Source organism: Hyperoodon ampullatus, assembly GCF_949752795.1.
Source record: "Hyperoodon ampullatus genome assembly, chromosome: 10".
Classification (NCBI taxonomy): domain Eukaryota; kingdom Metazoa; phylum Chordata; class Mammalia; order Artiodactyla; family Ziphiidae; genus Hyperoodon; species Hyperoodon ampullatus.
In genome coordinates this window covers 93,949,530-93,975,030 of record NC_136923.1, presented here as the reverse complement: position 1 = coordinate 93,975,030, position 25,501 = coordinate 93,949,530, and the positions used below count along the sequence as shown (strand labels likewise).

The 25,501-nt window shown below is 44.8% G+C and overlaps 1 protein-coding gene across 2 annotated transcripts in view; it reads left to right on the top strand.

Annotated features, from left to right (window-relative positions):
- Positions 1-25,501, top strand: part of JARID2 (jumonji and AT-rich interaction domain containing 2) — a gene marked incomplete at both ends in the record, with an annotated part of 243,284 nt that overhangs the window by 144,007 nt on the left and 73,776 nt on the right. Inside the window, one exon of one of the 2 annotated variants that reach the window (XM_079713196.1) lies at positions 3,184-3,325. In XM_079713196.1, the coding sequence (XP_079569322.1) occupies positions 3,184-3,325 (142 nt within the window). Of the gene's footprint in view, positions 1-3,183; positions 3,380-25,501 lie in introns of both variants that reach the window. The other variant, XM_079713195.1, reaches the window with a different exon arrangement.

The window sequence follows — 25,501 nt, the reverse complement described above, 5'->3', positions numbered from 1 at the left end:
GTGCTTGGGCAGTTGATTTTTTTTTTTTTTTTTTGGAGAAAAGAAACATTATATCCTTGTTCTAGACTGATGCCTCTTAGATATGAACACTTTTTTTCCATCATGCGTTACTTTTTAACTGTATTTGTCATTAGCAGGCTCTGATAGCTTTGTGATAAGTTTTGTAAGCAGCCTTCTTTCCTTTCACAAAATTGATGATCCAAGGTGGAAGAAAGCCCCAGCAGAACTTAGGTTTTGGGTGCCTTACTGTGAGTGAACTTTGGATTTAGGTGCCTTACCGTGAGTTGTATTATGATAGATTGTACAAACATAATTGGTTTCCTGAGATCTAGTGCACACTTGCCCAGAGCTTATAGTGTCTCAGGGCAACTAGATCTCTTACTGGCTTGAATCTTGCTTCCCCCTGCAATAGCGGATCTCAAGATGTGGCCCCTAGACCAGCCAAAGCAGAACCAGCATCATCTGGAAATTTGTTAGAAGAGACACACTGGGGTTATGCCCAGGGCGTAAGTTTGAGGGTCACTACTCCTTACAGTCTACAGAGGTTCTTTTTGTCAGGAGGACAAGGGCACAGCTGTCATTGGATAGCTGAACTTTTCTCTGCTAACTCATTCCTGCACTTGCTCACTCATTCACTCATGAGCTGCTTGCTCCCTCAGGAGATGCTTGAGATCTTGGTGTGTATATACCAGAGGGGACAGCAAGTGCTTCTTCCTCAGGCTCACCGAGCAGTGCCTGCTGGCCCCTCTGTTTCCTCCGTGTTCCAAACACAGCTTCAGACAATCACCTCTTCTTCCTCCTCCACTGTCACCAGCACCACCACTGTTTTTGCTTTTCGTTTTTTAGGTGTATTGTACATACCAGCTTTGCTCTCCTTGTTTTGCTGTTGCAGGTTTGCTTGCTGGCTCCAGTGATTCATATTCACTGCCCTCCCCTATTGCTTGCCCTGCAAGTGCAAGGTTTCTTCTTTGTACATACCGCTAACTGATACACACAGGAGTATCTCCTCTCACTACTAAAATGTAGGCTTCGTTGGATTATGCCTGTATCCCCAGTGCCCTGGCATATGGTGGGTGTTAAAAAAATGAAGTTATATTTCCTTCCTCCTTTCTTGCTTTCTTCTTCTTTAAGTCCTTACATACTATTGAAAAATTTGAATTCAACCAAGAGTACGCTTTTATTTTAGAGATAATCCCCCCCTTAAAAAAATTAATTTTATATATGGTTCCATAACCAGAATTTTTATTTTGAATTTACCATCCTTTTCAAGTGTGGTAATTCATCCATTAGCACCTCTTTTTTTTTTACACGTGACTTATATTATGTCCCTGGGCTAGTTTCCTAATCTGTGTTTATAAGTATGGTCTGTATCTTCCTACTATTTGGGTGGGCTGCTGCGTGGTCATCCCCCCGGCCCATGACAGTACTGCAGTGCTCTCTAATTTAGTGCTGGTCTATAGAGATGTTATTTCAACCACATATGTAGTGTTAGTTTTCTAGAGCTGCATTAAAAAATTTTAAAGAAGCAGGTAAGACTAATTTAAATGTATTTGACGTAACCTAATAATACACCCAGAATATTTCAAGAATTAATATCAAATTATTAGAGAAATGTTATAGTGAGTTTTAAATAAGATTAAATAAAAATAATAGTTCATCTTCTTACTCACATAGCCATATTTCAAGTGCTCAGTAGCTCCCTGTGACTAGCAGTTACTGTAATGGATAGCACTGCTCTCATCTTTGAAATGTTGGCCACACTTCAACCCTTAGACTCATAGATTTCCCTGCAATTATGTCTCCTGTTTGCCTCACAGTGCAAACTCCCCACATTTTCTGTTTCTCTGGGAAGTTGCCTAGTGTTTTCATTTCCATATTGTAGTCATGACTCCCAAAGCCACAAGTCTAAGTGACAGCCATGGGATTTTATTTACTGCATTGTATTAGATTTCCAACGTTATGTTATTACTCATACCCTGAAATGATGTAAAAATAGATAACTGGGGAAATGCATGCGTAAACAGGCTAAGTCCCAGGGTTTTGTTGCAGTATACTGTGTTCTTCCAGAAAATCTTACCCAATATGTAGAATATTGTGTTCTATTGTAGTGTTTCCTGCAACTAATAGGAACCGCTCTTTAAGTGCTTCAACCAAAAAGGGATTTCATACAGGGACGTAAGTGCTTACAAACTTGCTGGAAGGGTTGGGAGTACAAAAATCAAGGGGCCACCCTGCCCTTTTGGCTTCACTTAAAAGCCAAACACCGTGGCTGTGAGAATGCAGACACTTGCTAGCATTTCTGCTGATGCTCAGAGGCTGGTGACTAGACAGTGGAAGTGGGGGCCGGTGGCTGTGGACACGTGTGTGGGTACAAGCCCCCCATTGGTGGAACCTAAATCGTATCCAGGACCCTAGATATAAGGACATCTGAATGCTATAAGACCAGGCTTTTATTCAGCTGTGACCCGTTGGCTGGTGGCTCAGCAGCTTCTATGTCACTTGGCATAGCCCTTTTCCCAGTCTGGGTTACTAGTGGCTCATCCTGGGGCCACCAGACTCCCTCTTCCGCCTGGGGCCATGTATGGAGTCCTGGAGAATCCTTATCCTCTGAGACAATCAGATTCCAATACAGTGACTCTGTTACAGTGGATTGCTATGGAGAGCAAGTTGTACAGTCAGACCTCTAGTTAAGAACTGATATATGGCCACAAGGCAATGATGGATGCTTTTTCTTGGGTGGCAGGTACTGGTTCCTGAAGGCAATTCCAAAACGCATTTCAGTGTTTCTAGAGTAAATATGTAGCCCTGGAAGGGTAACTAGTTTGAATCGGTACTACGTGCAGTTGGTTTCTTCCTTTCCACCCCCCAGCCCTGAAAGATGTTGATGCACTTCAGAAAGAACGAAAGAACGCTGTAGTGTATTATTACAACTACACATTTCTGCTTGACTTTCCTACCGTTGGAGTTATTTCTTTGGTAGGCATTTCACTCTCGTGTAAGGTCTAAAGTAGGATGAGGTGGGACTTTTCCCCCTCCATTCACAAGGGATATGTACCTTCTGATTCTCTTCTATCCAGGAGATTCTTGTCTGCCCTCATCAGCCACTGTGTAGGGTTAACTGTGGTAAAGTGCTGCTTCCTGATGTCATGTATTTAAGTGTTTGTCCCCTTTTTTCACCTGTAGGGCTCCTTGGTAATGGCCAGTCTAAGGGATTAGGACCAGCATCAGAACAGTCAGAGAATGAGAAGGACGATGCATCCCAAGTGTCCTCAACTAGCAACGATGTTAGTTCTTCAGATTTTGAAGAAGGGCCGTCGAGGAAAAGGTTAGTACCCAAGGCTGAACGTACTGGTGCCTTAAACCAGGGACTTCAAACTAGGTGCCAGTCTTGTCCGCGTGGGAACAAACTTGGGCCCACTCGTACCCAATCTCCTGATTTTTTTCATAGAGGAGCCAGAATTCTGGATTTTTGTATCAAATATCCTGGTTTCTAAATATTGTCCACTAATTATTATTAGAGATGAATAAAGCAAAAAAAAAATGCTGTGGACCAAAGAAAACACTTTCCTGCCATAAAAATTGGCCAGAGAGTTGCCAACTTGTAATTCCTGTCTTTGCTGTTCATTGTAATTGATTTTCATCAGTTGTATTCTTGAGTATATTAGATGGTATTTCGCCATTTCTAAAGAGATGTTTCTAAAAATTTGAAGAATTAAATGTGGTGTTTCTGAAACATTTTCCCCCTTGTCAGGAAAGCAGAATCCACTTGGTGTTAACCAAGTTAGTAGGTGTGAAATCGGTTCTTAAAATTAATTTACCAGCAGGTTTTTAATTATTTTAAATGACCTTCCTAAATAAGCTTCAGGTAGCTTGATCAGGAAGTTGGCTATGGTAGTTTGCTACGAGTTGTGGCGTCATGGTCAGACAGTGACATTATATAATAACGCTTTTAATTGGGTGTTTTAAAAACCCTTTGTTAGTAATCAGCCTCATTTCACGCCTCGTGTTGTCTGCGCGGAACGCCACCCCCGCCTTAGAATTTACATTTCATTTCATTCCTTTTCTGCTCTCATATTCAGTGTTTTCCTAGATGACAAGATTAATTACTTTTTCTTAGAATCTGTTTTTTGGAGAGGTTTGGGAAAGGGGAAAAAAATAACTCCTGGTCTGGACTTCGTTGTTTGCCCTTTCTGTATACAGCATCATAGTTACTTTTCAGAAACCATCTAGATGTGTATATCTAATGAAGAACTGAATATGGTGGCAAATTAAGAGGCAGGGAGAAGAGTGGCCATGTGTGGATACTTAAAATCCTTAACAGGACTGTACGTTAGATCTGAAATTTGAGGCGCATAGCTCCAAGCCTTGAGTTTCCTCTGTCACGCAGTGTCTTCGTTTAGAATACCCGTGGTATAGAGTCTGTATTAACTTCCATCCTCTTTTTCCCTTAATCCTCGGCACTGTGTCTTAGAAGGTGTCGTTGGATTTGTTAGTACAATTAGCACGCGTATGTAAGAAGTATCTCTGCCAGTGTACTGGACTTTGTATGTTACTCCGTTTAAAACCATTTGGCTGAGTGTCTCAGTGTAAGCCTTTCATGTTGCAGATGCTCTGTGACACACATCCGCTCGGCCCCAATTTGAAAAGTGCAGCGTCACAAGAGGGGGGTTAAAGGGTGTGTAAGAAAAACCACATTAGTAAACATACTGGAATGTGTAATAATACTCTCCATGTTTCCAGACATGGGTGGGGGGCGGTTCATGCATCATCTTTCATCTGATTTTGAGGAACAAAAGTCTGTGATTGTGGTTGGAAATGACAGTACCCATCCTTCGGCTACATGGCCGTCCATCACCCTCACCTCTGGGGAGGTCGGTCGGCATGGGGGTATGATGACAAAGGCCATTAGGCTTCATTCTCTTGGGGTGGGTGTGGGGAGCCCTTTGTCCCTGGCTCCTAGTGCCTTTCTCAGATGGCAGTGCTGCCGGCTTCCTCTTTGCACGGGACTGTGGTCCTGTGTGGCAGCTGTGTGCAAATCAGTCAATTAACTTCAATTCTCCAGGGCAGTGAAAAAGAGAAACTTTGTTTAGGGGAATTTAAGGAAAACTTAAGGCATTGCTAATCTGCTTTAATTATTAGTGTGCCAAGTACCTTCTTTTACTGAATTACGGATTCATGACAGCATTTTGGGGAGTTACGACCACAGTCTACTATCAGGGATATATAGTGTAGATTAAGGTTTTGACAGGTTAGGCTAGATTTAGGGCTGGTCTGGGGTGGCCTGCGTTGCAGAAAGGGGCTACACTACCCATCCGTAGTTTACGGATGGGTAGTGTAGTTAGGGCATAAATGTCTTGAAGTGTTGCAGGGTACATAGCAAATAGAAAATAATAACTTTTAATAATTTTTGGCTTATTTTGATTCCTTGTTGGTATTTAGCATAAACGTTTAGTATAAATTCTGTGGTATGAGCCCTGCCTTGTAAGGGTATGAACTGGAATCTGAATTCCTGGAGCTTTGTCAGCGACCGTCAGACTTCAGTGCTCAACCTTCCTTCACGTTACATGTAACGTACCTTTTCTAAGAAGCTGACGAGTGCGCTGTCTCTGCTGATTCCAAGCCAAGCCCAGAGTAGCTACCTAAAGTGGTGATTTTGAAATGTCGCTGAAGCTACATTGAACTGATTGTTGACTAGATCTTACTCTTTATCTAGCGTCTAAAATTCCCATAAATATGCACGAGAAGAGCATGTTTTATGATGCACCACTTGCATTCTCTTTTGGCATTTAGACTTCCTATGTGAGAACACTGAGTCCTAAAATTCCAGTCATGATTTATGTATTTGTTTTGGAAAATGCTCTCTCTCTCTCTCCCTCTCCCTCTTCCTCTTTCTCTCTCTCTCTCCCTCCCTCCCTCCCTCTCTCCCTCTCTCTTTAGAATGATACGAATTGCTAGCTATTTTGTACAGTTAATTGCTCTTTCTAGGTGCATGTTTTTAGGATCACCAGTTAATATGCCTTTGTCTTGGTGGGGGAGGGAAAGAAAGAGGGAATTTATGTGTTTGACTTCCTTAAGAAAAATTGAAATCTGATGTGTAGACTACGCCAACCTCAGTTTAGACCTGGCCCTGAATTTCCAGCCTGCAAGTTGAAGCAATTCCATTTTCTGATTGATGCTTGTAACACATTTCTTAAGTCTTTAGTCAAAACATCCCATGTGTTTACGCTGTGTTATTTTTCTACCGGAAACCCCCTAAGCTATGTTTGGTCCTATGTACTTGCTGCCATTGGTTTTACTTAAGTTGGGGATCTTTTTGGCACATAGGAAGCAGTAGAATCCAGAGTTCCATAGGATTTATTTTTCTTGATTGAGGCAAAAATAAAAGGTATCTCTTTACCTCGTCATTAAAAGGTCATCATCTAAAGTCACTCTTTGTAAAAGGAGAAGCCAACCTCTCTAGAAGCTCTTCTTTGCCTGTTTGATGGACAGGGCAGCCCAGCCACTGAAGATCTGAAGGAGTCAGCGCTGGTGGGAGTTCCTAGGTGTTGGTTTTCTTTTTCTTTTGATCCCTGTGGTAGGTGAGTTTAATAAATAATTTAAAAAATCATACATTAATTAGTTCTTACTGTTTAGAATGGAAACATTGTAGAGATTTTCAGCCTTTCATCATGCCATGCCTAGCTCCTTACCCTCACCTCCTTATATTGCTCATCCCATGATACTCGGTTATTGTAAAATTTGTTTCCTGCAAGAAGTATCTGAGGATTTTTAGAAACCAGAATGGACCAATTTTGTCAGTCATGTGTGGATAGACTGTGAGAAACTTGGGAATGATGGTTATGGTCAGGATAGGGGTTATGTGTTTGGCTGGTGGAAAGAAGGTGTACAAAGAAGTTGGTGAAATGGTATACTTTCAGGTGTAAGTGCATGGGAGATCCAAAATGCATGGTCCCTCAGGGGTCACTGGACTTGGCCACTCAGATATCTAGCAGAATTAAGTGTTGTATGTACTTATTTTATCTTTGGATGGGTGGTAGTTCTCAGGGACGTGTCATGGGGACCTTGTGGTTAAGAGTATGGGCTGGAGCCAGACCATGTGGCCTCTTCTGGCTCAACTGTCTGTTATGTGTTCTTGGGCAGGTTCTGTAACATCACTGGGCCTCGGTTTTCTCATCTGTCAAATGTCTGTGACAGTAGTAACCACCTCATGGGGGGTTTTGTGTCCTAGGCAAATTGATTCATGAGGAGCTCCCAGGTATATAATGAGGACTCCATGTGAGATATTACTGTTAGCTGTCATCAGCGTGTATGACACATGAATTGCTACATGGGGACATGCACATTCATTGAAGACTTCTCAAATGTGATTTTGATTTATGCAAATTGTGATTTCTATCTTTTCTCCATGGCACCGCCCTCACCGCCATCCATGGGCAGATGGAAAAGTGTGGGCCTATGTCCCTCTTTTTTTGAAGTTACTGAGTCACGGGAAGGACCCTAACGGTGTGGAGTGTGAATTCTTCCACAAAGCTTGTTGTGACCAGGTATTTGCTTGCATGGAGCAAGAGCAAGTGTGAGTGGGGTGAGGTTGTAGTTTGTGAAGATGCTATCTGGGCTATTCACACGTAACTCACACCTAAGCCCTTGGGGGGTGGCCCCTATTTCGCTAGTACTTAATAGTAAGATCTCTGACACACTTTTAAAAACAAACTCCACGAGTGTCTACTGAATTAGTAAAAAAAAAAAAAAAATAGTGTGGACTCTGCCTCTGTAGGGATGTAAGTGTTTTCTTTTTGTTAAACAAAGAGCTGCTGTATTTTAGTTATTTAAGCCTTTGGGAGTGTAATACTTGATGGAGTTCAGACAGTCAGCCCTGCTCTAGGAGGTTGGATTTTGAATGTGGAGTGTTAGGGGTGAGGACTTGGTGTGGTTCAGGTTTTGGGTATGAATGCATGTTGAGATGGTGAGAATTCTCCCAGGCTTTTAATAGGCATCCCTTTTACAGCTGAATTGTCAAATATTACTGTTTTCCTTATTATTTCTGTTCCGAGGTGCTATGTTGGCATGCAGTAGTTTGCTACCTCCAAGTTTGGAAAGGTAGGCCCAAATGCATAGGATTCTTACTGGGCAGCACGCAGTGTTAGAAACTGGAGTTATTCAACGTGACCATCCTTAGGAATTAGAATTTTAAAAGCCTAAATAGTTTTTACATATCTCTGTAACAAAATGCATTAGTAGGATAGATAGTTTAATGTTAAATGCACTATTGATTTCAGAGCTATCTTGACTGAAACATACTCTCTACCTACAGGAAGTAAAAAAGGTGCAAATCTGAGGAACTGAATATTATGCGGCACCTTTAATAACCACAGAAAATAACTGTGGAGTTACATAAATGTAAAAAATGTAGGGCTTCCCTGGTGGCGCAGTGGTTGGGAGTCTGCCTGCTAATGCAGGGGACACGGGTTCGAGCCCTGGTCTGGGAGGATCCCACATGCCGCGGAGCAACTAGGCCCGTGAGCCACAACTACTGAGCCTGCGCGTCTGGAGCCTGTGCTCCGCAACAGGAGAGGCCGCGATAGTGAGAGGCCCGCACACTGCAACGAAGAGTGGCCCCCGCTTGCCACAACTGGAGAAAGCCCTCGCACAGAAACGAAGACCCAAGACAGCCAAAAAAAAAAAAAAAAAAGTAAACCTAGCTGTGTCTAGCCCATCCGCTCTTTTAATTTACCCACACAGCTGTCACTTCTGGTGCTCTTCATTCCTTCCTTTAGATCTATGTGGCTTTCTGGTATCATTTTCCTTTTGATTTTGCTTGTAGGACTTTAACATTTCCAATTTCTGCTGGTGTTGGATGACTCTCTTAGGTTTTTTTTTATATCTGATAAGGTCTTTATTTCACCCTGATTAAAAAGAATCTTCTTATTAGGGTTGTAGAATCACATGCAGTTGTGAGGAATTCACATTCAGTTTTGGAAGATATTTCTGCTGGGTATAGAATTGTAGGTTAACAGTTCCTCCTCCTCCACTCCCCTGTGGAGTTTGTTAAAGGAACTGCTGCACCATCTCCTGGCTTGCAGTGTATCTGGCAAGACATCTGCTTCTAAAGTTTTAAAAAATCTATCATACAATATGCTTTCATATAGGTTTCCTAGATTCTTGTGTTTGGACTTCATAGAGCTTCTCAATTTTGTAGATTTCATCAATTTGGGAAAGATTAGAACCATTATTTCTGCAGGTATATTTTGCATGTGATCTCCCCCCCCGCCCCCCACGCCCTGTAGGGATTTCAGGTGCATGTATATCAAGGTGTTCCACATTGCTCCACAGCTCATGAATACTCTGTTCATTTTATGCCAGTCTTTTTTTTTCTCTGTGTTTCATTGTAGATAGTTTCTACCTAATATCTGCAGACATATAATTTTCGCCTCAGACATTGTTGTCTTTAGTCTCTAGACGTCTCTAGATTTTGGTCTTTTTATAATCTTTAGTGTCTCTCCTAATATAGCTTAGTCTTTGTTCTACCTTCTCGAACGTATGGAATGGAATTATGATAGATGTTATTAGTGTCTTTGTCTACTAACCTATCATGTGTGTCACTTACGGGTCATTTTGGATTGATTCATGTCCCTCCACTCAACGTAGGTCATATCTTCCTCCTATTTTGCTTGCCTGGTAATTTCTTATTGGATGCTAGGCATCGTAAGTTTTCTTTTGTTGGGTTCTGGGTATGTTTGTCTTTCTCTGCCTATTCTCAAGCATTGCTCTAGGGTATGATCAGGTTACTAGAGAACATTGAACCTTTTAAGCTTTGTTAGGTAGGGCCAGAGAGCAGTGTTTGGTGTAGGGTTAGGTTTTCCCAACTACTCAGGTAGAACCCATATGAGTACTTTACTCAGTGTCCTGTGAGTTATGTGTACCATTTTGGCAAAGCATGATTCCCAATCCTGTGTGGGGTTTGGGGAGTGTTCCCTGTAATTCTTTCTTGTGGTACTTTTCCTTGGGTACTTCCCTCACACAGGTGTACTCAGCGAGTACTTGAGGAGGGTCCTCAGCAGATTCCAGAGTTTTCTGTGTGGCTCTTGCCTCTCTCGTACTCTGCTCTATACATTCTGTTCCTCCCCAAACTCTCAATTCCTTCTCCTCAACTCAGGGCTTCCTCTGGATTTCTCTCAAGGCAGTAACCTGGGCAATCATTTGTTTCCCAGGGACCACAGTGCTTTGTTGTGTGATGTCCATTGTCTTGTGTGGAGTTTTAGTTCTTTCAGGCAGGAGGGGAATCCTGTCCCTGTTACTCTGTCTTAGCCAGAAGCAGAAGTCCTATCTGTTCTTTGAATGTTGACTGAGAGAAAGAGAATGAGATAGAAAACACAGCACAGGAAATGTAACTACTATGTTTGCACTTTATCTTAGTCACAGTCGTAACCTCACGTTTAATTAGTCATCAAAAAAGAAAAAAGTGAATTGCATAAGTAGGCCCCCAATGCAATGAAATAGAAAATTTCAAAATAAAGAAGCAGCTGACTTATAAATAGAAAATCTCCCTCCACAAGAGAGCATGTTGCTAGTAGAAATCCATCCTTCATACTCTTTGAAGCTCCAGAACCTCTGTCTCTAAAAGAAGAACTGTCCCTTAGTGAATATAACATACTGTGCTAATAAATCTTACTTCAATCCTTATGAAATACCTGGAAGGTTTTATTACCCTGTATTATAGCTGAGTCAACAAATGTTCAAAATACTTCACCAGTGGCATGTTTCGTGTAAATAACAAAGTCACGATTTGAAACCAGCTCTTCATATCTCTAATGCCTGGAACTTTTTCACCACGTCACCTTCCATCAGGAGTACTGGATGTAGGTCTTATTTTGTCAGGTACCTTCAGGACAAATTCCAGAAGGGTGCTCCTTTGGGCCAGCAGTGCCCGGCTTGGCGAGCTGAACTGTGGCTGGTTCACAGTGCCTCTCGCCCCCTCAGCTGAGCACCTCCGTGCACTGGACACCTCTTGCGGCCCCTCAGATCATATAGCCTAGTAAATGGTCTCTTCTCTGCTGGTGCTTGTATTCCTTCTTTAATGTAATAAGTGAAATTTTTTTGTTCATTGTAAACCAAGCAGTAGATAGAAGACGGGTGAATCTTTAGTTTCTTTTGAGTAAAACACACTTTGCTTTTGAAATCATTTCTGGACCCTTCCAGTATTAGAGGTCAGAGGTCATGCTTTCCTGCACAGGTCATCCTGGATGGGAGAACTCTGAGGACCTAACTGACTCTTATTTCAAGTGACCGTTCCAGATAGATCATGATGACTTAGTGATTATAGTGGGTTGTTCCTATATCCCTCTGGGAAAATACGCTTTTCTTTCACTTCACTTTTCACTCTGGTTAGCTCACCTCAGGTTCCTGCTCATGGGTGGGTCTCTTTCACCTTCCCTGCTGTTCAAGTTTGGGAGGGGAGTTTGCATCTCTCAGCTCTACACACCTTAACCCTGATCTTAAGTGTTTTCCCAGATTAAGTGGCCACCAAGGGGAAATCTGAGAGTCACGTGACTCCAGATGGCTAGCAGAGAGCTGTGAGAGCCTTTCTGATTGTGCCAGGGCTTCTCAGTGTCATCACCCACGGTCATGGTTAGATGCAGATTCTTCTCCTGCAGCAGCATCCCCTGGGCTTTGTTCAGACCTCTCAGATCCCGCTCATGAGTTCTTTCCCCTCGGTAACTAACCCAAAACACTGGCGAGGAGTCTGTTCAAGAGAACCCTCCCGTGTCCCGTCCCTCATGGTGACATGGAGCCTGGCCATGGTGTCTGCGGAACCATGGAAGCTGCTCTAATCAACATAACGTCTGACTGGTTTTGCACATGACATTTTTTATGGGCGGTTTATGGGATTCCCCGTTTCCTCTTCCTGTCTTGGAATTTTGACTATGTGGCAGATTGTTACCTGTGTGGCGTGACTTGGGGGTTTCAAGACAATGTTTTGCATTGCTTTGGTTTCCAAGAAGCAGACCCTTTTTCTCATTTAACAAAGCATCTTGTGGAGTCCATCTGTGTGGTCCTTCTCACACGTTAGGCCCTCTTGACTGTGCACATGAAAATGCACGAGCAACGCCCTTTATGGACTAAAGGTGCAGCCCAGTCACGGATCAGAGGAAGGAAAGCCCAGGTCTAGGTGGTGCTTTGGGAGGTGGGGTGCAGGAGGCAGAGGGTGGAGCTTGGAAGAATCTGGAACTGGGTGGGGATTGAGGTTGCTTCGTGATTGCCCAGACTTGGCTGGTGATTTGGGGTTCCCTGTATGGAATGTGTGTAGATTTGTTTGGCCTAAATGGCAGGATGGACTGCAGGTTCCCTTCCCTTGGGAATGTTTTCAGTCTCCCCTCTACCCTGTGCTTCTAACTTTAGCGGAGGTGCACTGTTACCACCCAGACCAGCGTAAGTAGGACTGAGGGGTGCTCTGTGTGCTTGACTTCACCCTGGGCTGCGCCCCTGTGTGTTATCCTCGGTTGGGTACGTGGGACGCAGGAGCTGTTGGAAGGGCGTCGCCTCGCATCCCCAGTCCCGCCGACTCTCACTGGCCTGCTCTTCCTTAGGGCCGCGGTCGCGAGGCCTGGGGAGGTCGGCTGTGGAGGGTGGTGTTCAGGGCTTCCTGGCAGCTGTGCCTGCACTGCGTGGTGCTCCTGTCCTTTTCCAGGTCCCCTGTCCTTGCATGGAGTCTCCTTCCCTGCTTTCTCAAGGCACTCCCCTCCTTGGAGAGCCTTCCTGCTGCTTCTCTCTCCTTCCCTCTTCTTCTTCTCGACCCTGTGGACATGGCACATGGCTTTAGCCTCCTGAGACCCCCCTCCTGACTTCAGTGCCTCTGGCCCGGCACTGTTCATAGGTGTATCCCCGGGACCAGGACTCTCATACAGTCCGTGAGGCCATTGTTCCTGGGACAGGAAGACAGCTTTCCAGGGCCTTGGTGTCTATGAGATTTTCTAAACTCTTGGAGTGATGCTGGGTCCCTGGGTAGCATACAAACATGTGTAAACTATTGTGTGTCCATTCCTGATGGCCTGTTGATCTTATGGCAAGTGACACCTGGGTGGGAGACTTATCCCTGATTGATCCTCTGAGTTAGATGGTTTAAGGAGTGACATGTTTTTTTCTGGCACAGTCTTATAACTAGGCCTTTGATTAGAAATCGGGAGAAAGAAAATTCTAAGATTCTAGGATCATATGGACTGGCGCTTCATCTCCTTGGAGAGCCTTTCTGCTGCTTAACTCAACTTTTCCTCTTAACTCTCCATGAGAAAGACAATCTTCCAAAAGAATTACCCCTTTGCAGGGTGGCTTTGACAAATGTTTATGTGCCACTTCTGGTGTGCCGGCCATATTCTAAATTGTTTACGTGTATTAGTCCATTTGATTCTCACAGCAGACCCTTTGGGATAGGTCTTTGAACATCATTCCCATTTTGTAGATGAGGAAACTGACACCCAGAGGGGATTGGGTGAACTTTGCCAGGAGATAAAGCCCCCAGATTATTTCAGAACTCAGTAAATGGTTTCTACCCACCTTGAGTGGAGTGATGCAGAGCCCCCATGGAGTGCTGGTGTTGGAGACGGATGGAAGAGTTCTGTTTTCAAAATTGGGGGAGAGGTCTGAGGATTCTCAGGGCTGGGCCAAGTGATACCTTTCTAACCCTCAGAGGAGTGGGACCTTCAGGGAAGCAGAGTCCAGGAATGCTGATTTCTTCATCAAGATTCGAGTTGTTTGTCAGGTACTGGGTGGATCTAAGATATGGTCGATTAAGCCTCATTTTGAGCTGCAGGAAATCTCCATTCCAGAGAGAAGAAGGAAAGAAGCAAATCATTTCAAATGCTGTGTGTCGAGTACCATGGAAGAGATGTGACGTCTGTGGGACACTAGGGGGTGTCTAGGGAAGTTGGGGCACCCTACAGTGAGCTGACAGGAACACTGAGTTTTTCCTTTTGTAGACTCTTTCACTCTTGCTAGGCTCTAGACTCCGTGGAGCAGCTCTTGTAACTTCCTGACGGAGGGTGTTGGGAGCCAGCTTCTTGGGCAAGATAACACGGAGAGACAGGCCCAGTGCCGGGGGCGCAGTCAGCCGGGTTACTGGATGTGTTGGAGCCACATTAATCACGGGATGAGCATGTTGGGTGCTGCAGAGCAGGGAGGGCCAGCGCTCCATGCCGGGAGCTTCTTCGCAGAGGCTGAGCCTTGACACATGACGTGGTCTGTGTGCTCTGTAGCCTGCTGTTTCTGGAAGGCCTGGTGTGCTTCAGTACTTTCTCTAACTGACTTGACCAGAGGGCTGGAAGGGGGCAGGGTTTATTTACTAACTTTTCTGTACAGCACATTTGAGATAAGAGGGTTAGTTGATATTTTGCAGGGGCACACGTGTTTGTTGGGACAAAAATATAGGTCCCACCCCAGTTTTCTGTCTTGCAGAATCCATCATCAGGATTGATGCAATATTGTAGTTGATTTAAGCAGTCACCTGTAGTGAGAGTAGGGTGCACCCGACACCCCACCCTGCCTGTCCTGGGCCTGCAGAGACCTGCAGTGGTCTGGGAGCTGTGCAGTCTTCGTGTTGGACCAGCCCAGGTAGGCAGCCTTGCAGTAACGAACAACCCAGGTGGTTCTTCGAATTAAACACGGTAACCTATCTCAGCAGTAGGTAGGCGCCTGCTATCCTGTAGCCTTGGTCCCCAAATCCCTCCAAGCCAAGATGTGCTGAGAGGCACGGGAATTGATGTTTGTTGGAGGCATGTTGAACGATAGCATTAGTTAGCTTCCTTTGATTAGAGGAGGGAACAGATGGGCTCCCTGTCTTCACCTTAGTAAATGAAAAACAAACCCCAGTTGTGATCTCTTTCTTTTTTTGAACCAAAGGATGAATTGACTTAAACATAAGAGGTTCTTGGCTAATCAGAAAGGGATTGGCGGGGGTGGGGGTCGGGGGGGCTTTGGTAATTGAAAGCTATCACTGTCATTTTCTGGGTTTGATTAGGAGACTTTTAGAATAAATTTATGTTGGCTCCATCCTTACTTGACTTTTAAAGTTATCATGGAATTTCGCACCACATATCTGGCCTGGCTAATTTGGGGTGCGGTAGCACCTTGTATGTGGAGTAACACAGTGTAGGAATCTAAAGCAGGGAGAGGTGTATCTTTCTGGCATTGTGCAGTTTATTTTCAGGTTTACTGTTAATGCTTATCTTCCTGGAATCGTGTATTAAGCTTTTTCATTAGTGAAACTGGGCTCCTCTTTCCTTTACACATTACTTTTCCTGCTAGAGGGGGATTCTGTTTAGAGAAGTCTTCGCAGATAGTCAGTTCTTCTCTATAAAGACGTACCACCCTCCTAAGAGGTCAGTGTACATGGGTCTTAGTGTGAAGGAAGGAATGGGAAACACAGGGCCTGCCCCAGAGCACGTGTGTCCTCTGCAGGGTTAGAGACTGGCAAAATCCCTTTGATTTAATTGGTCATTAGTTGTTACCGAGGGCAAATTTTTGGATGCTTGTGAGAATGGGCAGCTGCTCCCGGAATTTGCTTAAAGTTCCTGGTAAGCACACAGGCTTCTGCTGCATTTACTTGTTTAAGGAAAATGGTAGAACTTCATTTGAGGCAGTTTTATTACCGCTGTGGCCATTTCCTTTTTCTGTTACCTCAGAGATCTGATTGCAGGGATATCACTTCCACCTCCTATGCAAATGATGGCGTAGCATGCATGCTTTGTGGTTGCCATGGAAACTGGATACCAGTTTCCTTCCTTCCTCTTCTAGCACTGCTCTTCCTTGTATTTTCGATATGAACGTCTCTGTCACGTGCTTTTGCCCTCCTTGCCTTTTACACTCCCAAAGGACAAATGTGAACGCGTCCCTGATCTTTTCAGTGGTATCTGACCCTCCCGGAAACATCTTATCAGTGCCTAAGTCTTCCTTGATGAAATTGAGAGCGAGCACAAAGACAACACTGGTTCCATTCGTCTCACGTGAAAGGCACTAGGTGCTGGGTTTGTGGGGTTTGGAGTCACCTCATTTGCAAAGGGGGTGACAGCCATTAGTGTCACTTGTGGTTCACATGTGAGTGCTTTTGCAGGGGTTGTTAGACATGGCTTTTTATGCAGAATGTTCCCTGATGTCAGCATCTCACTTGGCTGCTTAGCAGCTCAATTAAAAGCAGTGCACATTGTTGCTGCTAAGATGAGGATAGCGTGTTCTCATCACCCCCGCCCTACCCTTTCCCTCTCTCCTTCCCTCCTCTTCATTTTGATGGTAGAATTGGCTAGGTGGAGGCACTGCGCTAGAGAGATTCTAAAGTACAGGCCGAGGAGGGAAGGCGGCAAGGTAAATCACTGGTCAGGGGCAAGCTTTTGGTTCATTTCTGCTGTTAGAAATTCAGAAATTTAAAGAAGAGATCATAATCATAGATGGGTTTTTTCCCCTTGGAATAAGGTAAATGTGGGACAAGAATATTTTCTCACTCAGCTTTAGGCTCAGTTGCTTTGATCTAGAAACATAGAATCTATCATGGCCTCATAAAATGCCTTGATAGATCTCTCCCGCTAGCTTAAAGCCCATCCCATAGGATGAGTGTGGAGTCAGCATCATCTGTGTGATTTTTTTTTTTTTTTTTTTTGGAGTGTGTTTGGACAGGGAGGGAATTGGGTGATCGTCGCTACCTAGCTGTGCTCACTCCATGTTCAAGCTTTAACAGGGTTTGGCCCTCAGCTCCCTCACAGATGGGATCGTCCTTGTTTTTCTTTGTATCCTCAGTGGCCGGCGGAGTATCTGGTATGTTTGTGTGAAGGTAAACAAATTCTAAGAGTAGCCAAATAAAGTGTAAGGAAAGGAAGTCTTCCTAGAGGAGTTGTTCTATTTGAGAAGCATATTTTCCTATTTAGAATTGTCCAGATCTTACATACCCTCTTATCATATTGGAAGGTAGGTGCGTGTGTACTTGTGTGTCTGTCTCTCTGTTGTGTGTTTTTGAAGTGTTGCCATTGTTATTTATTTTAGAGGGTTAGGAAAGACTGGAGCGTACTGTTTTTTGGTAATAATATATTATTCTGCTCTTTTATTCCCGCACCCCCGCCCCAGCCTGTTTCTCCTCCCTTCTTATCTCTCCTCTGCTTCCATAATACTTCCTGGGTCCAAAATTCCACAGCCATCTATATAGAAACCAAAATATAACTTGTAAAGTGACTCGTCAGGGCCTCTCTTGTGACCTCTGATTAGGATATAAGCAAGTACCTACTTCTGCTTTCACAGCAGGTTCTGGAGTCCTCAGACCACTGCAGTGTAAGTTTTCTGCATTTCCATCAGGCACTGTTAATTAGTGATGCCAAGTGAAGGGGGAAAATGCCTTCTTGTCTGAAGGCCATGTGGTTCTTCCTGTGGTGCTAGCTTAGTATTGACTACTGTTTTCTGGTAGAATTTTGAGATAGTTAACCAGATCATCGAATTCCATGATAATAAGCATTATTCTCTCATCATGATGGTAACAAATATATCTGGCCTTTTTTCCTGTTACCCTCTCAGATCTTGGTTTTCCCAGAGGTCAAAGAAGACTTAGCCTTTGTTCATTTGCGTTTTTGGAGTTCAGTTCTTAAAGAAAATTTACTCTGTAAAGTTTGAGTAGCATATATGACCACTTTATAAAAAGCTTCAACTATGTAGAATTGGCATTAATGTTAATTACTGCTGTCTACCGTATATAAAATGCAGAAAGATTGAAAATGTTTAAAAGGAAAATGAGAGCTGGGTCTTAGAAGTGAATCTTTGTCCTGTTGTTCATACTTGGTTTCAGACATATTTGGAAATGAATGGAGGCCTTCTGAGATGTTGCTTCTTTCATAGGAAGTAGTATTTTGTTGAGTACATAACAGTGTAATAGGCCAGGTGCTTTACTTGACTGGGTCAAGTAAATTGTTCTCTGATAATATAATTAAAAAATAACACGAAGCAAGCATTGGCTCTGATGTATTGTCATGTAAATCCATTTAGTGGTTATTGATTATTATCTTGTGGGAAGGCTGTTTTTGTCAGTGCCTACTTATCTGGGCACGGTAGGATTACTGGGGCCTTGTTTCCAGGCCGAAGCCCACCTTGGCTCCTGCAAACTATTGGGGAATGAATGGTCTGAAGAGGATGCTTCAAGTAAGCATGAGCACGATTCAGGTCAATCTTGGGGGATACTTTGTGATTACCCCATGATGTATTCATTAACTTACATTTTGTTTTTTCCCTGTTAACTTGGAACTGTGCAGGATGGGATTCCAGCAGTTTTAAAATATATGTTGGTTTTTTTTTTTTTTTTTTTTCATTTTATTTATTTATTTGGCTGCATTGGGTCTTCGTTTCTGTGCGAGGGCTTTCTCTGGTTGCGGCGAGCAGGGGCCACTCTTCATCGCGGTGCGCGGGCCTCTCACTGTTGCGGCCTCTCCTGTTGCGGAGCACGGGCTCCAGATGCGCAGGCTCAGTAGTTGTGGCTCACGGGCCCAGCTGCTCTGCGGCATGTGGGATCTTCCCAGACCAGGGCTCGAACCCCTGTCCCCTGCATTGGTAGGCAGATTCTCAGCCACTGCGCCACCAGGGAAGCCCCTAAAATATATGTTGTTTTCAGTCCTTCTTTCTCTAGAACGTAATTATAAATTTGTTCAGCCTGTTATTCTGCCCCCAAGAACTATGTGTGCATCCATTGTGACAGCCTGCAGACTGTTTGTACTCTAATCTGCTTGCTGGTCTAGCACATGCCATTGTGTAACGTGGACTGGCACTTGGCCTTTCTGGAGCTTCTCGTTATGCCCCTTTGTTAGGGATTTGAGCCGCTCTGGCCAGGATTTCTCTCCCGACATTCATTTCTTAGGCCTCCTACCGTCCAGTCTCATGGAACGAGGCCGGGATAAATGGAGCCCTTATAGATCATCTGAATGTCAGATCATCCTGGTCCATAGATGAGAAATCTAAGGCTGAGGGAGCACTGGGCACTGGGAATCCTCACGGTGAGAATGTCTGTGAATGTTTGAAGTGATTTTAGAACCAAATCAAAATGTACATTGATCTTGTCCATACAGCCAAAATCTGTATTACGTCTCTGAAAGATGCCCTCCTGCTATGAGCTTGGGCTGTCGTTGAAGCCAGAGGAAGGTACGGCAGTACAGCCTTCCCTGGGTGCTGGAGACCTGGGTGATTCGAAGGTCAGGAAGAGTGATGCCAGCAGACGCACGGAAGGCTCGCTCGGCTGCTTTTTGCGGGGCCCTGTCTGTCACCATAGCCGCCTCTACTTCCACTACCTTTGGTGCAAACGAGGGCTTGCCCACGTGATTCAGATTTCTTGGTTCAGCCCTCAGATGGGCAGGACATACTTTAATCCCTGTTTGAGGACAAACATTTGCTTTTGCCCATCTTCACCACTCTCCTGTGTTTGCCCAGATATTTAAAAATGCATACTTAAAACAATGAAATCTGTATACAAAGAAAGTATTTAAGACTGTCGACATAATTTTCTCTTTCGTTGAAGCAATTTGAGAAATGAAGAGGCTTACAGATGTCAGTTTGGATAGTGACACCCACGGATTTCCCAAAGAGGTTCTATCTCCATTGTTGACCCTTAATCTAGGAACATAGAAACTGATGCTGTTGAAACCCCCTTGAGCCAGTAGCCACTAACTGCATGACAGTGGGAGTGGACACACTTCTCTTAGCAAGTAAAGCCAGTAGGGAGCCTGTTCCCAGGCATGCCTGGCTAGGTAAGCAGGCTAAACCCGCTGTGAGCAGTACCCATATATATATTTTTTTTTTTTTTTTTTTTTTTTTTTTTTTTGTTGCTGTACGTGGGCCTCTCACTGTTGTGGCGTCTCCCGTTGCGGAGCACAGGCTCCGGACGCGCAGGCTCAGCGGCCATGGCTCACGGGCCCAGCCGCTCCGCGGCATGTGGGATCTTCCCAGACCGGGGCACGAACGCACGTCCCCTGCATCGGCAGGCGGACTCTCAACCACTGCGCCACCAGGGAAGCCCTACCCATATATTTTTGCTAAGCGAACTAGGACCTACAATACACATGGCACCAGTGTGGCACCCTTTATGGTGCTACCTTTGAAAGTAGACTTTATCAAAATTGAGAGGACAAATCCAGAATTAAAATCCCTCTGGACTAAATCTGGTTTTGTTCATTTAAAATGTAAAGTAGATCTTTGATGCTGGCTGCCTCACCAATTAAACGGGCCTTCGTGTCCAGTACTAGGGACAGAATGCCTCTGTAATGTGGTGCAGTGGAGAGAGCAAAGGCTTTGCAATAATGTAGATACTTGCTTGGCATCTATGTTCTTAAAAGCCAGGTAAAGTCGCTGAGCCTCCATTGCATTGTCCGATAAATTTGCACCACAGCACCTTATGGAGCTGGCTCTAACCCAGTGGTTCCCCGACCTGAGCGTGTAGGAGACCACCTGGAGGACCCTTTAAAACCCAGCTTGCTGGGTGCCCCCCCGCCCCAAGAGTTTCTGATTCAGTTGGTCTGAGAATTTGCATTTCTGATAAGTTCCCAGGCAGTTCTGATGCTGCTGGTTGGAGGATCACACTCTGATAACCAGTGCTCTGGTAACCACTGGCCTAAACGCTGTACATGATTTAAAGCACCTGGCATATCACTGTCCTTCAACAAATACTAAATGTCCGTTTTCTGTAGAGTCGCTGTGTAAATGGACAGTGATGATGCCCGCAGTTAAGAATTCTGGGAGCCGTTAGCCTTTATCCGGTAGATGCAGCCTTTGCTCCAGAAAGACTTGATCTCAGAGCAGTATTCTCCCCTTGTCACCGCTTGTTAGTTTGGGTGACTCCTATAGGTAAGAATTTAGATGAATTAATTTTTCTTTTCTTTGGTGAGCTGTGATCATTTTGTTCTCTGGTTTGGGTTCTCCTTTGAACAGACCTTTACTCAGCCCAACAGGTGAAGCGTGGTTCGAATTCATCTGTCTGTGCTCCCCTCTTTCCTTCAGACATGTTGAGTTTAGGCCTTAGCCAGGCTTCCCATGCCTGCTTGAGATGATGCCTTTCGAGACCTTTTTCATTATGTGTCCCCAAACGTTTCCTTCCTCAGCTTGTTCATCTGCTCTGTGCAGAAGCAGAACAAGGATGTCTTTCCTTCCCTTGTGGTTTATTTGAAATTATTTATAGACTGGTCTCTGGCTGCATGCCGCCTCCTTCCCAGCCCCCCCGCCCGGGGGTAATTTGTCTTTAGGTAGTTGCTTACGTGCAGTATGCCCTACCTAAGGGCACGCTGTCTGAGTGGAAGTATTTTCCTGCTACAAACAACTCACCAAAGCAGACAATGTGATTTCATCTTGGATTGCCTTTGCACGGGATTGTCGTGGGCTGGCTTTAATTCCCTATCTGTAGGATGATTTCCAGCTCCCTGTAGGTCATAGTGGCTGGTGCTCCCTTTGGCCCGGTAGATGCACCCACACTGATGGCATAGTACTAGGTCTGGGGATGTTTCCCGCTGTTCTTTCTGGGCTGTGGAGAGGAAAAATTGGAAACAGTACTGTGTCCCTGCAAGTTATTTCTTCTTTTGTTTTCTACTTAGTATTCATGGATGGTATTCGGCTGACAGTGAGACAATGCAGTATCCTTCACATCCCCGTTCTTATGATTCTACCAGGCCTTTCCCCACAGCCCTTCCAGGGCATGTGTGTGAATATGTGTGCGCCCGGCAGCGGTGGGGTGGGAGTGAGAATATGTACATATGGAGGTGCCAGCGCACCTCTCATTCTTTCTCTGATTTCACACGTTTCAACTTGCAGAGGATTTAATTTAATTTATACCCGGCGGGGGAATTTGCCCGTAAAACACACACACACACCTCCATAAGTCTGTCTCCGCCTTTCACTGTGTGCCCAAATTCAGTGTTTTACAAAGCAAGTTGTGTTTTAGGTCAGAGAAGGAGAGATGACACTAAATAACACTGTAGCTGTCCCTTGGTGCACAGAATTCATACTTCTAGTCATGTTTGCTGTGAAGGGCAATTCCATATACTGATCAACATTTTCTCAGTAGCTTGTCCTTTAAAATGAAATTTGTTGTATTTTTAGCCTGTGGGTTTCTTTTCGGGGGCGGTGGTGTCTCCCAGAGAGTGTTGCACAGAGATTGGGATGAGCCAGTTCCCTTGAGGTAATGGGGAGAGGGAGTGTCACAAAATTCTTGCAAGGGCAAAATAGGGTCACTTCTCATCTGTGTTTATTTTACCCACTGTCAAGTGTGGATGGGAATGCTTTGGTTTACAGTCACCATGACAACAGAGGCTACTCCCTGCCCCTCAACAGGCAGTGAACCCATTCATTTATCCAAGTGTCTCAAAATTCCATTATGTGCATTCCATGGACTGTTAATTCAAGTATTTTGACAGAATGTTGTTGTGTGTTCTCTAAAAGTATTCAGTAGTGGCTTAATCCTGTTCAAGTCACCAAATACGTGTCTTGAGGCACTGTTGCCTCCTCTCTCAGGGGGTGATGAGAAGAAGGATGGTCAACAACAGAACAGGGTTCCTCAACTTCCTGTATCTGGGGCTTTTCTGTGCTGGGACATTCTCTGAAGTTTTGTGGTCGTATATAACAGAATTTTTTTCTTTCTACTCCATAAATAGATTTGGGCTTTGTTTTCAAGGAAAATGCTTTAAGTTACCACCAAGTTAAATCTCTTAATTCTGGCTAGTTTATTTCAAATTTCCGGGGTGTTCGGTTACTTTTGTTAATTTAGTACTTTATCTGTATTTATTTTTGGCTGCGTTGGGTCTTCATTGCTGTGTGGGGGATTTCTCTAGTTGTGGCGAGCAGGGGCTACTCTCCATTGTGGTGTGCGGGCTTCTCATTGTGGTGGCTTCTCTTGTTGCAGAGCAAGGGCTCTAGGCATGCGGGCTTCAGCAGTTGTGGCCCTCGGGCTCTAGAGTGCAGGCTCAGTAGTTGTGGCGCATCAGCTTAGTTGCTCAGTGGCATGTGGAATCTTCCCAGACAAGGGCCCGAACTCGCGTCCCCTGCACTGGCGGGAGCATTCTTAACCACTGTGCCACCAGGGAAGCCCTACTTTTGAATGTTAGTCATTGTGGTTCCCGCCCCAGCTTTATTGAGATATAATTGACATATAACACTGTGTAGACTTTAAGGTACATAACCTGATGATTTGGTGTATACACATATTATGAATGCTTACCACAGTAAGGTTAGTTACTACATCTGTCACCTCATGTACTTTTATTTTTTAATTTAATCTTTCAAATATACAGTAAAGTGCTATTAACTAAGTCACTATGCTGTACGTTAGATCCCCAGAACGTACTCATGTTAGAACTGGAAGTTTCTCCCTTGACCACCTACACACACACACCCCTGCTAAGAATCTACTCTCTGTTTCTATGAGTTTGGTTTTTTTAGATTCCACAGTAAATGAGGATCACACAGTATTGCTCTGTCTGACTTAACATGACACCCTTGGCGGCCATCCCTGTTGTCATAAATGGCAGGATTTCCTTTTTTATGGCTGAATAATATTCCATTGTATATTCATACCACGTTTTCTTTATCCATTCATCCCTTCAAAGATTCTTAGTTTGTTTCCGTATCTTGGCTGTAAATAATTGTAAATAATGCTGCAGTGAACACGGGGTTGCAGGTATCTCTCTTCGAGATAGTGACTTCATTTCCTTCAGATGAATACCCAGAAGTGGGATTGCTGGATCCTGTGGTAGTTCTGTTTTTAATTTTTTTTTTTTTTTTTTTGCTGTACACGGGCCTCTCACTGCTGTGGCCTCTCCCGTTGCAGAGCACAGGCTCCAGACGCACAGGCTCCGCGGCCATGACTCGCGGGCCCAGCCGCTCCGCGGCATGTGGGATCCTCCGGGATCGGGGCACGAACCCGTGTCCCCTGCATCGGCAGGTGGACTCTCAACCACTGCGCCACCAGGGAAGCCCTGTTTTTAATTTTTTGAGGAGCCTCCATACCGTTTTCCAAAGTTAGCTGCACCAATTTACACCCCCACTGACAGTGTGCGAGGGATCTCTTTTTCTCCACATACTCCCCAGCATATGTCTTTCTCATGTCATTTTTCCCTGTATAATGTTTGTATTCTATGTTTTTACGTTCCCTTAAGATGAGTTCAGTTCGTGGAAGCATGAGAGTCTGGTGGGCTGTCCTCCTGAGAGAGAGTTTGAGTCCTCACCTGGTGCCTTGTCTCCTTCTGTAAGTCCGCAAAGGTCTGGCTTTAGGCTCTAAATGGCCCCAACCCAGCCCTCAGGCCCCACTGGTTTTATTGTTTCACTGTTGAGCTAATCAGCCTAGAAGCCCAGGGGTGTGAGGTTGTCTTTGTAGCTGTTTGCTTTGAGAAGGGGAGGTCAGGAAGGAATAAACTACTTTTCTTCCTGGAAAGTTCTCTTCTCCTGAATGATTGGTTCCCAAGCCTGTTTCTATCCCAGAGGGAAGTTGTTTCAAGGGCCGATTCCCTCGTGTGGCCCAGGTCCTGTTTTTTGTTGTTTTTCTTTTTTGAAATACATCTCCCCCCGCCCCGGTACGTGGGCCTCTCACCGTTGTGGTCTCTCCTGTTGCGGAGCACAGGCTCCAGACGCGCAGGCTCAGCGGCCATGGCTCACGGGCCCAGCCGCTCCGCAGCATGTGGGATCTTCCCGGACCGGGGCACGAACCCGTGTCCCCTGCATCGGCAGGCGGACTCTCAACCACTGCGCCACCAGGGAAGCCCTAAATACATCTTTATTGGAGTATAACTGCTTTACAATGTTGTGTTAGTTTCTGCTGTATAACCAAGTGAGTCAGCTGTATGCAACATCCCCATATGCCCTCCCACCCTCCCTATCCCACCCCTCTAGGTGGTCACAAAGCACCAAGCTGATCTCCCTGTGCTATGCGGCTGCTTCCCACTAGCTATCTATTTTACATTTGGTAGTGCATATAGGTCCGTGCCACTCGCACTTTGTCCCACCTTACCCTTCCCCCTCTCTGTGTCCTCAATCCATTCTCTATGTCTGCGTCTTTATTCCTGTCCTGCCACTAGGTTCTTTGGAACCATTTTTTTTTTTTTAGATTCCATGTATATGTGTTAGTGTACGGTATTTGTTTTTCTCTTTCTGACTTACCTCACTCTGTAGGACAGACTCCAGGTCCATCCACCTCACTACAAATAACTCAGTCTCATTCGTTTTAATGGCCGAGTACCAGGTCCTATTTTGTATTGTCCTGCTGCAGCTCCATTACACCGCACTTCATGGAACCCAGGCTTCACGGTCAGACCCAGAAGGCAGGGCGTGTGTTTGCTGGTTCCCTGAGGTCCCTTTCCGTCCAGCTCACGGATTCTCAGCCTCAGTTTCCCTTTCAGGTGTACTCTTGCATGTGCTCATGTTTGAGGGGTCTTCCCCGGCGTAGTCAGTAGTTCTGGGCCTGCCTGTTGCCTCTCCTTTGTTGAAGGGGGAGCGGAATGAGAGGATGGATATTGTGAGTTTT